The following is a 15,967-nucleotide window of genomic DNA, read 5'->3' as shown; positions in this document are numbered from 1 at the left end:
CATCACTGTCGAGCTGCAACAAGACCCGCCCCCACCCAAGGTCAATGGTCAGCTGGGCAGTGGGCCGGCCCACATGCTAGAACAAAAACCAATTTCGGGTTACATGGGCACAAAGACAAAGACGGGGTTGGGGGGGTGCAGGGGGTGGCGGAGGCTCGAGGGGTACGGGAAACTCCACCTCCAGAAAAGAGGCCCCAAAGAAAGGGGCTTGGCTGCAAGTTTAAATCCTAAGGAGCCCCCAGCACCGCATCCGAGGCTCCCCGACATGCCTGCCTGGAACTCTCTAGAATCCTGCCTCCGCATCTTCACCCAAGTAGCACCCCTGGCCCTTTGCCCTCTGCCTCTTTGGTAACACACCCTGCAGGGCCTGTCACACGTGCCTCCTCCTCCCGACGCGTGCCTCCTCCTCCCCACACGTGCCCGCCTGTCCCTTCCTATGAAATCAGCCCTTCCTCTGCACAGCCGCGATCCCCGGGCAACAGATGTGTGAGCTGCTCCCATGTCTGGGAGGGCAGCGACCGGTCTCATTCCAGGAGTTATCATCAATGCCGAGAACAGGCCTTAAGCGCCCACTGTCCACAGCCGAGCTCCCCAGTTTCTAGCTGATCCCCTTCTAGAACCCTAGACTGGTATGGGGTAGGCCAAAAAGTTCATTTGGGTTTTCTCATCACATTTTACAGAAACACCCAAACCAACTTTTTTTGGCCAATTCAATACATCCAACAGCTGCCCTCAGACTTCTGGGATCTGCCCCAAACTCCCAGTCTCAGGGAATGGCACAACCCATTTGGTTGCTCAGGTCAAGTCCAGGAGGCAGTCTGGACACTATTTCACCATCTAATCCACCCTCAAGTCAAGTGACACTGCCTTCCAGGCCAGCCCCAAAGTCAGCACCTGCCACCTCCTGCAACACCTGCCTTGGGGCCCAGGCCGCCGTCCTCCCATTGCACTTGCCTCTGCTCCGCAAATTATTCGATACATGCCCTTGAGGAGTGGAGCTCTTTTCCCTCCCTGAGAGTGTGGGTGGGCATGGTGACTCGCTTCCAGTGAATGCAGTGTGACTTCGGAGACTAGGTCATAAGAGGCACTCAGCTTCCTCTGGGTCACTTGCTTGGGCAAACCAGCTGCCACGTCATGAGGATGCTCAAGCAATCCTCTGGAGAGGCCCACGTGGCGAGGAGCTGAGGCCTCCAGCCAACAGCCACAGGAGTGAGTCACTCACTGTGGAAGCAGGCCCCCCCCAGCCCCAGGCAAGCCCTCAGATGACAATGGTTCCAACCAACATCCTGAATGCTACTCAGGGGAGACTCCAAGATAGACCCCCAGCTAGACTGCTCGCCCATTCCCAATCCCCAGAAACTGAGGGCTCTAACAAATGTTATTAGAAGTCATTAGAAGCCACACCGTGTTAGGATAACTTGTTATACAGCCGTAGGTAACTGATACAACCCCTTGTGGCTCAACAGACGTCCCCTCTTCCCCGCTTTGTTCCCCTCTCTGGAGTGCAAATAGAATATGCCATGTGGCTGCTTAATAACCTGTCGGAGCTGCCTGTCACATTCAGAATAAAATCCAAGCTCCCCAGTCAAGCTCCTCTAGGCTCTGCATGACCTAGGGATTTTTGTCCACCCCAGTCCTGCCTCCTACTAGTCTACCTTTCTTCCTAGCCCCACTGGCCTCCTTTCTGTTCCTGGAACGGGTCAGACTTTCCCGCCTTCCCACCCGCTCTCCCCCTGGTCAGAGCACAGTGGGCGCCTCCCTTTGGTCCTTCAGGTTCACCCTCAATGTTCACCCTCTGCCCACTGCAGCTAAAGGAGCCCCTGCCCTCGCCCCCCGCCTCCCATTTATTTTCTTCGGATCCTCTCTTGTGGCGCAAAAGTGATGTTGCTATTTCTTCTGCTGCCCGGCGTGGTGCTTTCCACCACTGCCTTTATTAGTCACTGGTTGCTTGTTTACCCAGGAAATGTGTATGGCGTGAGGGCAGGGATTTGCCGTCTCTTTCCCTCTTCGCCGTGAGCTTGGGGCCTGGCTCCTGGAAGGCAGATGTCTACTCAGTGTGGTGGTGGGGGGGGGCTTGACCTGCTGCCCTGCACCCTGCTGCCCTGGGGAATGCCTCACCCTGCCCAGCACTCACCTTCTCGGATCCATGTAAGAAGTCGTTGAGGGCCTGAGGGTCACTGAAAGAGAGAAGGGGAGAGACACTTGAGGAGATGAGGAACAGGGGAGGGGAGGGAGAGTGAGGGGGGAGGGGGGGACGGGAAGCCCACTACTCACCAAATCACGTCTAGTAAGCATCTCCCATCCTCATCATCCATCGCCACTGGACAGGGGCGGGAAGAGGGCGACAGGTTAGACAGCGGCAGCAGGCCAGGACCCTCCCTGCAAGGACCATTCCCTGGGGGCCCAGACCCCTGGAGTCTGTGGGCATGGGTGGGGGGTGCAAGGCAGGGCCCTCCCCACCAGCGGCTCTGACCAGAGAGACAGGGCTGCCTTTTCCTCCTCCCTCTGATCCCCCAGCATCTGGTGATAACGATGATGACGTCAGTCCTGACTAAGTGAGCCCTGATCATGTGCGAGCCCGTGCTAAGTGCTTCACACACGCTAACTCGATGAATCCCCAGGGAATCCCTCGAGGTGGGTCTTGCCGCCCCTTAGCTTCGCAGAGGAGTTAATGCAAGAGCAGAGGCTGTGGCTCTCCGTCTCCCGGCTAGCAGAGGTCTGGCCCCCCGAGCCTGTGCTCTGCCTCCTGAGGGCAGGGCTGGCCCAGAGCGGGCGTGGGGGGGCTTGTCCTACACGTGACCGGGTTGGGGGGAAGGCATTAAGGGGCCCAGCTTCTGGGCCCCCGTGGAAGACACATGTAGTGCGGCTCTCACGGAGGGAAAGAGAGGGAGAAGGACCCGGAGGGTAGGCGCTTGGCGTCAGAGCAGCCGCCAGAGCTGGGCCGAGCCCGTCAAGAGTGATGAGGATGAGGACGGCTAACATTTGGCCCGTGCTTATCACGTGCCCGCCAGGCACTGTCCCATGCGTTTCACTAATGTTAGTCCCCATGGGGAAGGGTGCTGTGTGTCCCATTCTATAGCGAGAAAACAAGTTCTCTGTGTCTGCCCATCCACTCACCCCCAGCCCTCACCCAACCTCCCATTGCTCCAAACATCCCACCAGGCTTCCAAGCACCCATCTCGCCAAACTTCCGCCTCATGGTCCATCTCTCCTGTCTTCCAAACACATCCAACTGATCCATCCTTCCATCTGCCCACACATCCTTCCCTCCCAACGAGAAATCACACACAACCCCAGCCCAGAGCCATGGACTTCTTACTTTCTTTTTTTTTGGTAGGGACAGCAGGAGTGGTCCTGAACTCACTGAGGAGGATCTACCCCTCCCTCCACCTCAAAACACACAAAATCTCACTTGCGCCCTCAGCTGGGTCACTCCGACAGTATCCTCTAAACTTCCCAATCGCCACCCCAACCCCCAGTAACCTCAACGGCTCTGTGACATAGCCTCGGGAGGAATCACGCATTGCTAGTTCAGGGTCTTCTCTGAACTGTGCTTTGGAGGGTCTGATGAAAGCAAAAAGACCCTCTGGCCAGAAACACGCACGTGGGCCAGAAATGTTACACGTGTGCACACACATATGCACACACATACACACTTCACGGGCCCCAGGTTACAAGGCCAGTCTAGAACAGAAATGCCCGTCTTCAGGGCCTCACACGCCAATCGCCCTCCCCTCCAGAGCTGGCCCTGGGCACCGACCCCAGAGAGGCCCTTCCCTTCCGAGACTCTGGCTGCACCGGGCGCTGGTGACAACATACCCTCTCTGGCTTCACATCCCCACCCCCACCCACGCTTCCTTCTTCCCAAGTCACCAGCTCCGCGGGCGACGAGCCCCTGCCCTTCCCAACCAGCCCACAGTGGGCAAGGCCTGGCCAGGGAGCAACCTGGCAAGATCTGCAGAGCACGTGGAGAAGAGGGGGATGTGGGAGGGAGATCCTGCCTTGCCTGTAGGTGGCGAGGAGGCAGGGGGCTGGCCCAAATGACCCCGGGGCCCCAGGTTGGAAAGGGTGGGGCTGAAGGTTGCAGCTAAGTCCAGGAGGACTGTCCCTTCCAGGCAGGTGGATGGAGGAGGTGGGGGACCACAGCCCCTCTGGGAATGAGCTGACGCCTGGCTGGTTACCTGCGCTACAAACGAATCATGAAGGGAAGGAGGGGGTGTCCACTCCAGGTCTACGCGGGGCCCCCAGCTGGGGACTTGGGGAGTGTCCTTTCGGGGGCCAGCTGTGGAGAGAGAGGGAGAGAGAAGCTGTGAGTGGGACTGTCAGTGAAAAGGAGAAAGATGTAGCCAGAGAGAGGAGAGGTCAAACCCAAGAGTACAACCAGAGGAAACGTTGCACATGATCACACGCGTGGTAAGTGCAGACAACACTGCCCTGTGTCTACCTGCACAGCGTATGTACATAAGCACACATCACGCAATAGCACGCAACACCACGCAACACCGTACGACATACTCCACCAGCACTTCTGAGCCATCCGCCCTGAGGAAACACAGGGTAGGCTTCCTGCCAGCCTCTGGCCCCATTCTCATCAACCCAACAACACACTGCCTTGGTTGTGTGTTTCTGTTTAAAGACGCCTTGTTGAATATAAATCGGTGAATCGCTCACACTGGGCTTGTGGCCAACAGCGCTGTAACTCAGGTGTAACTGCTCATCTCCGCACGTGCTTTCTCCACAGCGCTCACTGCAGCCTTCCTGCGCTTACGCGCACTGGGTGGCCTTTTACCTCTGTGCGGGAGGGGCCGTGTTTAACAGCAAAACCACTCACCAAAAGCACAGAAGTGCAAAACAACAGGGCCCTAAGGAGGATGCTTGTTGACAGCTGAACTGAGAAGGCAGAGGGTCACCGTGTTCCACCTCCGCTGGCGGGATGTGCTCTGAGACTCAAACACTTCACGACTCTGCACGTGACTGGGAAAGCCCCATACTGATTTGGGGGCTTATTGATGTCAGTGGGTGGGTGGATTCGCAAATACGGAATCCACGAACACCGAGGGTTGACCTGACGTGATGGTGGGGATGATAGCTGCTGATTTTAAGTGCTCTGCGTGTTCCACCTGTGTCACCATCTTGGACTCCCTACAAGGCGGGTGCTCTGCTTAGCCCCATTCTGCAGATGAGGACGGCAAGGCTCTGAATGGCATACGCCACCCCCACATGCCTCCAGTGGTCAGCCGCCAGGCTGGGATCTGAGCCAAGGCAGGCTGACTGCAGAGTCCCCGCCCTTAACCACAGTCCCACAGACAGCCCTCTCATCGTGGTGTTTCTCTTCAAAATGTGAAGCAAACATGGCCACAGTGTCAAGATAAGACAAAGCTGGGTGACAAGCCTTTGTTAGCATTTTGTGAATGCCTGGGATAGTTCAGATCCAAAGACGCGATAAGGGTGAGTGGATGGAAGAGAGAGAGGAGGGACAGGAGCTGCTGCTCCTTTTGATGGAGAGTCCCAGACCCCCGGAAAGGTCTAGAAAGCCTCTGTCACAGGACCTTGGAACATGGAGTCCTGGCCCATCTAGGCTGCAGGGGCACTGCCCTGGCCCGGAAGTGATCCCAAGCGCCCGTAGCAGCTTCGTGAGAGCCGCCAGCTCCACGTGGGTCCCCACCCACCTCCTCCCTGCCCCGAACTTCGGGTGTGGCCCAAGTTCTGTAAACCTTGGACCAGAAGGAGAGCCAGGAGGCGGGTGTTTTCTGAACGGAGCTCTCCAAGTGGGACCTGCGGGTGAATGTCCAGCAGGAGGCACCAGGCTGTGAGAATCTGTCATCCCTGCGTTTTCATTTTGATGGTGACAGCTGCTCAATGGGTGAGGGGGGCTTTCCGGGGAGAGGACAGATCCTCACTGTGATGGGGCGTCAGTTATATGGGGGTTTAAACATTTATAGCTCAGGGCTTCCCTGATGGCTCAGTGGTAAAGAACCCGCTGGCCAATGCAGGAGATGTGGGTTCGATCCCCGATCCAGGAAAACCCAGCATACCCCTGCAACTACTGAGCCTGGGCTCTAGAGACTGCAAGCTGCAACTCAGTACTACAGCCTTCTCTAGAGCCCATGCTACACAATGAGAAGCCCACACACCGCAACTAGAGTAGCCCCCTGGCAGCAATGAAGACCCAGCGAAGGAAAGAAGAAAAGGAAAGAAGGAATGGATTCTAGGTGTGTAACAATGGCATCATATTCTTTTTTTTTCATTTAGAGTCTTTACCTTTCAGAAATACATCCTAAAATACGTAGAAGTGACATGACAGAACAACTGTGACTTAAGTTCAGAATAACGCAGCTATGTGAGTTCAGAGGCATATTGTCCTATGCGGGTCAAAACAGTACCCACTTAGCCACGCGCGGCTACGTCCATTTAAGTTCAAGCTACTGAAATGAAATTATGGCAAAGGACTGGAGTAGATATTTGTCCCAAGATGACATACAAATAGCCATAAGCACGCGAAAAGATGATCGCCACCACCAAACATTAGGGCAATGCTATCGAAACCACAGATGCTGCCTCACTCCTGTTAAATGGCAACCCACTCCAGTGTCCTCGCCTGGAGAATCCCAGGGACGGAGGAGCCTGGTGGGCTGCTGTCTATGGGGTTGCACAGAGTCGGACAAGACTAACGCGACTTAGCAGCAGCAGCAGCAAAAATTCAAAAATTAACAAGTGTGGCTGAGGACTTGGAGAAACTGGAACCCTTGCGCCCTGTTGGTGGGAACATAAAATGATGCAGCTGCTGTGGAAAACACTTTGGTGGTTCCTCAAAAAATTAAAAATAGAATTAGCATATGACCCAGCAAGCTCACTTCTGGATATATATAACACAAAAGAATTGAAAGTGGGGTCTGGAAGGGCATATTTACGCAGCCCTGTTCATGATTCGCAAGAGCCAAGAGGTACAACAACCCAGGTGTCCGTCAACAGATGAATGGCTAAGCCAATCGCGGTATCTGTTTACAACAGAATTATCATTCAGGGAGGAAAGGCTGAAGGGATGGCATGGACGACTCTGTGCCGAGTGACGTCAGCCAGTGACAAAAAGACAGGGGTACCATCTTATTCCACTCGTGATGGAGAGACAGGAAGGAGAATGCAGTTTGCCAGGGGTTGGGGGGTGGGGTGGAGAGAAACGAGGAATTGTTGTTTAGTGGGTATCCCGTTTCAGTCCTGCAAGATACAGCAAGTTTGAGAGAAGGGCGGGGGTGATGGTTGCACCACCATGCACACGCACTTAAGGTCGCTGATCTGTACACTTAGGTATGGCTGCGATGGTCAGTTTTGTTATGTGTGTTTTAACCACAATAAAAGGATGGGAAACAGAGGGGACAACCAGGAATATGAAAGTTTTCAATAAAACAGATTCACATTAAAAGTGTAAAGGAAATTAAAACACCGAGTTCGTGGTCACCCCTGCCACATTTGGTGGGCTCAACTGCCACACGTGGCTGGTGGCTACCACGCAGAACAGCACAGATCTAGAACATTCCCGTGGTGGCAGGAAACCCCCCTGGACAGGGCTGGTCTGTCAGAGTGGTGGAAAACCGAAGATTGGTAAAGCATTGGTTGGTGCGGTTCAAGTTTTACTGTCCTCTCTGCTTTGTGCACATTTGCAATTGTCCACACTGAAAAATTTTTACTTTGAAAACACTTGAGCATCACAAATCATGTGAGTCTCTGACTGTTTACTGTCGGTCTCCCCTACGAAAATGTCAACCCTCCAACTACAGGGATTTTTGTCTATTTTGTTCCTTGTGGAATGCTCAGAATCCACACGTGACACGGCACATGGAAGGAGCTCACTACGTATTTGTGGGATGAATGAATGAATTTGCAGGGAGGCTTAAAACAAACCCACTCATTCGTTTGAAGAGCAGCCTGGTGAAAAGGGCATTTATTCATTGTCCGTTCTGTGTTGGGGAGAACTGAGGATCCTGTAATGAGCAATGAGATCCTCCAGCCCTTGACCTTGGGGAAGATGATGCTTAGTGGTTCTCAACCAGGGATGACACTGGATGCCCAATGTCACACACATACTCAAAAAGCTTTTGAAAAAAAAAAGATCGCGGGACTAGGGCAGGGGACACACAATCAGCATGCAAAGCTGCAAACCCAAAATATTCGCACGAGAGGACGTCTTCCACCCCTCCAGAGCAGAAGCTTGAAAAGCCATTGTATGGTTCCACTCAAGTCCCAGCATGATGTGGACACATGGATAGGGCCACAGCTAACCCTCGAAGCTTGGACATATGAGCGAGAGAGGAGCATTTGCTGCTGTCAGCCACTGAGATCTGGGGCTCACTTGTTACTGCACATCACTCAGTCGAAGCTGACTGATACATCTTGGAAGAGCACCCCCTTACCCCAGTGCTTCCTCAGTATCAGGCCCTGTGCTAACTCCATATCGACTCCTCCCAGTCTCCAGGGAGACGGGAGGAATGTTTCCCATTTCACAGTGCAGGAAACTGAGGCTTACAGGGGCCAGGACATTTGCCCCCAATCCCAGAGACTGGGACCAGTCTCTGAACCCAGGCCCTGTGATTCCGAAGAACCTCATTCTCCAGCATCGGGCTATAAAAAGCATGAGAAGCTAGGCCTGCAAAACCACAACCAGCTCAAGAGAACAGCCATGACGCAACAATGACAAAGTGTCCTTCCAGAAAATCGTGTGAATTCCTCCGGCACTTGGAATGCCTTCGGAGTTTTGCGTTGTCATCAGGAGTTGTGCTGCAGCCAGGGTGCTGAGCAGGACACAGAATTCAAAGTCCCCGTGAAGCTCCATAAACAGGCTTATTTTAATTTCCCGATAGGAATGCTACTAACCCTCAGGTTATTTGCAAGTCATAAAAAAGAAAGTCAGTGGAACCCTATCATTTGCTGATGGGAAGTGATAGGCAGAGAAGAGGATATGGCAAAGTCTAGCTGTTGCTTTTCCAAACACCATTTCCCCAGCTCTCCTTGTCTTGCTCACGAAAGCCCAATCTCAGGGTAACACTTGCCTACTCCAAGATGTAAACAAAGGCTGTTCTGAGTCAGTCTTTTTCAAACTACGGGTCACGCCTTTGAGGGTTGTGAAATCCAATTAGCAGGCTGTGACCAGGGATTGCTTTTAAGTTAAAGAGTATAGGATCAAATGGCTTGGGATAGAATAGAAAATATTAAAGGGTATCACACAGGGTTTCCATGGACACTGGTTTCAATTATGTGTGTGTGTGTACATATTTCCTATTGTAGGTTGTGGCCAAAACAGCTGCTATCCCTTTATCAGACATTCACTTTCCAAGGCTTCCTTGCAGCCAGAGTAGTCACAGTTTTGCAAATAAGTAAGCAAAGTGTATAGAATTGGGTTCTGCTCAATGAGTCTTTAGGGGAAGACAGAATTTGAGAAAGGTTTTCTTCCAGAATATAAAGATAGAGCTTCTCTAGGGAGAAAGTCATTTCTCATTTTGAATATAGTTGAGAAGACTGGAGCTGTGGCAGCCATTTTGCTGCCATGAGGCAATAAACCTGAGGCTGATAAGCCTACCTATAGAGAATAACTGATGAGAGAAAAAGACTAGGTTTTTAAAAACTCCTCAAGGCTTGCCTGCCTCTAGCCATCTTAATCTTTACAGTTTAAGCCACTATTAAGATTCCATTGTTTGCAAACACAATCTGACACAAATGAGTTAGTACTTCTAGGTATCTTTGCAACCCATCACAAAGACTCTCGCAGCCTTCCATGAGTCAAACTGTACTCTGAATCCACTGAGAAGAGAGGCCCAGCAAAATGGGAGAGGGCTGATGATAAGGGGATCTGAAAAAAAAAAAAAAAAAGACTACTGTGGTTGACTGCAAAAGCAACCAGAAACTTTTCTCCTCCTGGTCTTGCCAGGGCCTCCTATCAAGAGATGGAGTCTATTAACCAACCCTTGAACTTGGGTTGGCCTTTTGACTTGCCCTTGGCCAAAAGGATGTAGCGGAAGTGACAGTGTGTGTTTCTGAGCCTATTCTTTGCCCAGCTGACATGTAAAGAAGTCCAGGTCTGCCTTCTGGAGGACAAGAGACAAATGCCATCACTGCCATCATTCCAGTTCACAGGCAGCCAAGCTGTCGAAGCAGAACCACCTAGCTGACCTACAGGTGACCACAGCGAAGTAAGAGAGAAGTAACGAGGTGCCCAGGCCAACTTCCAACCATTAGGATCATGGTTTTGTTTTGACCTACTGTGGCATATCGTGTTTTTCAAAGATGGCTGCAGTAATGTCTCCAATCCCCTATAATCTTCCACAGTGTTAGTCCCCTTGAATTAAGCAAAGTTTGTGACTACTTCAACCAGGACAGTGAAACAGAAGCGCCACTATGTGACTTCTTAAAGCCAGTTCAGTCTCTGCTGTGTCCATCAGGACATTTACCCTAGATGCCCTAAGCCACCTTAATGGAATTCTGGCCGCTCTGGGGAGGCCATGCTATGCGAAGGCCTAAGCTAGGCGCACAGAGAGACCACAAGTAGGTGTTCTGGTTGACAGTCGTATTTTCCAGTCATCCCAGCCCAGGTGCTAAGCATGTATGTGAATGAGCCTTCAGCCCCTAGCCTTTAGGTCTTCTCAGCTAAGAACTTAGACATCTTGGAGCAGAGACTCACTATGTCAAATTCCTGGTGCATAAAACTCATGGGCACAATACAATTTTTCCCTTAAGCTTTGGGATAATTTGTTAAACAGCACTGCTGCTGCTGCTGCTAAGTCGCTTCAGTCGTGTCCGACTCTGTGCAACCCCATAGACGGCAGCCCACCAGGTCCCGCCATCCCTGGGATTCTCCAGGCAAGAACACTGGAGTGGGTTGCCATTTCCTCCTCCAATGCATGGAAGTTAAAAGTGAACGTGAAGTCGCTCAGTCGTGTCCGACTCTTAGCGACCCCATGGACTGCAGCCTACCAGGCTCCTCCAACCATGGGATTTTCCAAGCAAGAGTACTGGAGTGGGGTGCCATTGCCTTCTCCCTAACAATCTCTAGAGGTTGGGGGTTGTTTGTTTCGTGGCAGCAGCTAACTGATACAGCCCTCTCTAGAGATAAAGGAACAGCCATGACCTCATACCTCTGACTCACCCAAGTCTTACCCATTCCGCCTCCCAAATCTCTCCACTCTATCTCCTCCTTTAAAAGACCACTATTCCTGCCCAGATCTAAGTCTCATTGTCTCTCTTTCCATCTGTCCATCCAACCAGCCTGCTTTAACATGCAGGGTAACAACTGGCTGCTGTTTCTAAAATATTTATGTACTTCCTTACTGGTTGGTAACTAAATGCTGCCCCAACCCCCAGAACCTCACCTGGCTGCTCAGAACCACCTGAGATACCCCCATGGCCCAGCACAGCAGGGAGCCTGCAGGTCCCTCCCTTGGCACCATGCTGGACACTGCCTGACTGGTATCCATGCTGCTTGTCATGAATTTTAAATATCACCACTGTGCATCCAGCCATTCACCCGCTGATGGGCAAGTGTCACTCAGCACCTCCTGTATTCCTGGTCCGGGCTGGGTGCTGAGATACAGCTGTGGACAGAGATATACCTTCACAGAGGCAAGGCCACAGGTAAAGATGCCAACCTGCCTCCTACTACTGGCTAGGGTCTCACTGGCCTCTGCTCACGCATGCCAGCCCCCATCTCACCGCTAAGGAAACTTGCTCAGCTGGCTGGAGGCTGGCAGTTCAGGCGTTTGAGGTGGTGCAGGTCTGTGCCCTCTGCCCTTGGTCACCACCACTTCCTGCTCTGTCGTCCTCTTCGTCACCATGACCAAGGTTTGCCCAGGGTTCACCACAGGCCAGGTGCTGTTCTCAGTGCTTCATCTCACCTCACTGCAGCCTCAACAACAATCCGACACAGCAGGTTCCAGTGTCCTTGCACCCATTTCACAGCTGAGGAAACTGAGGCTGCGAAAGGACTAGGTAACCTGCCCAAGGATCGCCCAGGTAGCAGGCTGGCAGAGCTGGGATTTGAATCCAGGCTGACAGGCTCCCGAGATCGTGGGAACTACACAGTGGTGGCTGCCTGGCTGGCCATCCCCTACCCACCCTGCCATGGGTGTACTTCCTGCAATGTCTTCCTAGGCCCCCACCTTCCTCCAGGCGCCCACTCGGGTGCTCTTCCCCGACACTTTCCTGAAACACCACACAGAAATCATAGCACTTTCCCCACACCTGGGCCACATACACAGACGGAGTGATTCCCCAACGGGCATTCCACGGTGGACTCAACATACCACGATGCGAGAAGTCATGCTCTTAGGATGCTTTTTTTTTTTTTTTCTGACCATGCCACACGGCTTGTAAGATGTTTTAGTTCCCCGACCTGGGATGGAACCCAGGCCCTCAGCAGCAAGAGTCCTAACCACTGAACCACCAGAGAATTCCTTAGGATGCATTTCTAAGACATCTGTAGTGCACTGCATGGTGGTCCCCCTAAAAAGATATGTCCACGACCCCAAATCTGTGAAGGTGGCCTTCTTGATTTGGGAAGAAAAGGCTCTGTAATCAGTTAAGGATCTCAAGATGAGATCATCCTAAATTATCTATAAGCCCTGAATCCAACAGCCAAAGACTATTTTTGGCCACGTCACGAAGCATTCAGGATCTCAGTTCCCTGACCAGGGACTGAACCTGTGGCCCCTGCTGTGGAAGCACAGAGTCCTCATCACCGACTCATCAGGGAATTCCCAACCAATGACCTTTTAACAGACAGAAGATACAAAAAGAGAATGTCACATGAACGTGGATGTAGAGATTAGAGTGATGCAGCCTCAAGACCCAGACCACCCAGAGCCACCAGAAATAGGAAAAGACAAAGGATTCTTCCCCAGGGCCTTCAGAGAGAGCATGCCAATACCTTGATTTTGAACATCTGCCCTCCAGAACTGTGAGAATAAATGTCTGTTATTCTAACTTGTTGTAAGATACGTGCTTGTCATCTGCGCTAGGCACAGGATACATATGCACCAACCACCACGTACAGTTGCACAGGTTGTTCACTGCACAAAGGAATCCAGTATGGGTACAAGTGGGGCCTGAAATCCAGCAGAAATCTGCTCACAGCAGTGAGACTCAGAGAAGAGCTACATCCACACTTGGAGAAAAGACTCACTTATCCTAATTCACTCAAGGGAGACTCTTAGGGACTGTGCCCTCCCAGAAGAGACCTTTTGCAATTCCGTGCAAAGACCTAGTAAGAGTAAACTGGGCCCCAGATATGTAGCCGCGGGCATGCCGTGTCAATTTCAAAGCCAGAAAAGAAAAACAGGGAGGGGAAATGTTAATTCCTCACCTACTCCCACCCTTTTGGGGGGAGAGAAAGAAAGCTATTTGGAGAGCAATTAAAGTCGACACCAGCTTTATTTTCAGTGACCTTTTGAGTTCTCAAATCACCGAATGAGTTTAACAACATAAAAGCGTGCCCTATAAAACTTGGATTGCTCATAAAGCGACTGGTGTCTAGCTCCTAAAAGCCTCGTTTACACAGGTAGTTACACACTAGAAGTGTTTTGTACATGCTTTCTTTTTCCTTTTGCTATTCACCACTGTTCTAAATGCAGCTATATAGCTGCAGGCCTGCCAAGAAAATCAGGCATCTGAAAAGGTTTTTGCTTTTTTCTCTTAATACTAGTGTATAAAAAACAAGAGGAAACTCAGAAGGAATGGAACGGGCAATGGGGCAGGGGGTGGTTGTGAAGGGAACACAAGCAGTGATTACCTTGACAGGACACAGGGTCACCCAGGGCATCAGGCAACAAGAGAAGGCTTCAAGTTCAGGACAAAATGGAGCTAAGAGAAGTGAAGGGGAAACAAAAGCCCCTACAGCATCCACACATGGTTTAGACCACTTGTTCCTAAAGGTGGGCAGGCACCAGAACCACCTGGAAGGCTTTTAAAATAAAGAATGCATTTCAGAGGGGCTTCCCTGGTGGCTCAGTGGTAAAGAATCCCAATGCAGGAGACACAGGTTCGATCCCTGATCCGGGAAGGCCCCACGGGTCTCGGAGCAATTAAGCCTGAGTTCTGTGACGAGAGACGCCGCCACAGTGAGAAGCCGGTGCACCACACCTAGAGAGCAGCCCCTGCTCTCCGCAACTAGAGGAAACCCACGCAGCGGTGAAGAGCCAGCAAGGCCAAATACATAAGTAAAATTGTTTTTTAAAAAATGGATTTCAGAACCTGCAGGTTAGGGGCGAGGGACTGAAAATCTGCATTTCTAACAAGCTCCCACGTGATGCTGATGCTGCTGGTCCCAGAACCACTGCTCTAGAAGCTTGGGTGTCTTTAGTTCTCCTCCTGGGGCTCTTGCTCTCGTATAGAACACAAGCCACCAGTTTCGGGCCAGTGTCCAGGCCCCTGACAAAGTGGCCTCACAGGGTCCTCTCCGAGGCTCAGGAGGATGCAACAGCCAGTCTCAGTCTGACAGCTTGGTAAACAGAACTTGAACTTGGTTCCATTCAGCAATGTACCTTCCCAAGACAATGACTCACAATGAGTGCAGGTCTTTTGTCCCGTTGCCAGAAACCTCCTTTCACAGCCTCGTTTGCAGCTAAGTATGGACATGGGAAAGAGTTTTACATTTGAATTAAAAAAAAGCCTTACATTAGGAAGGCTACTATTCCTACTCCTACGCCTGCCCCTACTCCTTCCTGCTTGAAAGGATGATGTGAAGCATGGTGATAATGGCCGGCGCTAGTGCAGCCATTTTGCACTCCTGAGGGACAAAGGTCAAGCAAATCAGAGACAGACCCAGTGGCCAGGCAGTACTGGGCTGCCAAATATCCCTGGAAAGGCCTTCCACTAGATGTCTTGCTCCAGAAGAGAATTAAAAGCACTGATTAACTAAGATTAAACACTTAGTCTATAACCCAGCAATTCCAGTCCAAGGCATTGACTAAATGGATGTAAAAAGTATGTCTACAAAAACATTTGTACAAAAATTTTCCTAGCAGCCTTATTAACAAAAGCCCCAAATTGGAAACAGCACAGATGCCTGTTGACTGGTAGCTGGATAAACAAACTGTGTTATAACCACGCAACGGAATATAGCTTATTAACGAAAGAGAATAAACTACTGATACAGGCAAGGTCATAGATGAATTTCAAATCCACCATGCTAAGCAAAGGAAGCCAAGCACAAAAGACAACCCGCTGTGTGATCCTCTTTAAGTCTAGTTCTAGTGAAAATGACAGGAAAAAGATCGGGGTCTAGTTGCCTCAAGGGGGTGGGATGAAGGGGAGCGGGCTAAGTACTGACCAGGAAGATCCACAAGGAAATCTGGGATGACACAGATGGTCTATAGCTAGATCTGGGTTATGGTTTCCGAGGTAATATTTGCCAAAATTCATCAAGCAGTGCAGGTAAGATTTGTACATTTTATTATATCTAATTTGTATCCCAGGGAAGCACAACTAGTGTGTTAAAATAATAAAGCCTACACAATCAATTCTTGTTATTTGTCGTAGTTACGTTCTACAGAGTTGCCACAAACACTGAATTCGAGAACAAGGAACTATTGCTCCGGAGAGAAATACAGGTTCTTATGAGCCTCTGGTCCCAACATTTTCATCGACTGATCAATACATAACCTTGTTTTTACGAGTGTTTCTGTTTAAAGACACCTGATCTAATATATACTGCTGATTCATTCGCATTGAACTGATAACCAGCGGCCCTGTGACTCGCACGTGAACGAAGCTCATCTGAGACACATCAGAGACTTCTGGAGCTGAGGACCACAAGCCAACACTTCAGCGCGATGCTTGGGGCATTTCAATGAAATGAATTACCAACAAAGAGCCCCCAGATGTGAAAAACGTGGCACTAACCAGGCCAAGAAAAAGCCACTTGCCTGAGACGGAAGAGCTGAAACAAGAAGACGGAGTCGCCACGGTCTATCTCAGCTGGGAACAG

General features: G+C 51.1%; 1 protein-coding gene across 1 annotated transcript in view; it reads right to left on the bottom strand.

Annotated features, from left to right (window-relative positions):
* GLTSCR1 (glioma tumor suppressor candidate region gene 1) overlaps positions 1–15,967 on the bottom strand; it is a 35,882-nt gene extending 19,915 nt beyond the window's left edge. Inside the window, 5 exon segments of the mRNA XM_010852720.1 lie at positions 1,937–2,032; positions 2,135–2,177; positions 2,275–2,320; positions 4,182–4,282; positions 15,906–15,967. Of these exon segments, the coding sequence (XP_010851022.1) occupies positions 1,937–2,032; positions 2,135–2,177; positions 2,275–2,315 (180 nt within the window). The 5' untranslated portion in view covers positions 2,316–2,320; positions 4,182–4,282; positions 15,906–15,967.

This window comes from Bison bison, unplaced genomic scaffold (genome assembly GCF_000754665.1).
Source record: "Bison bison bison isolate TAMUID 2011002044 unplaced genomic scaffold, Bison_UMD1.0 scf7180017864313, whole genome shotgun sequence".
Lineage (NCBI taxonomy): Eukaryota > Metazoa > Chordata > Mammalia > Artiodactyla > Bovidae > Bison > Bison bison.
Note: the sequence above shows the minus strand (reverse complement) of the source record. Positions and strands in the feature narration are given on the sequence as shown.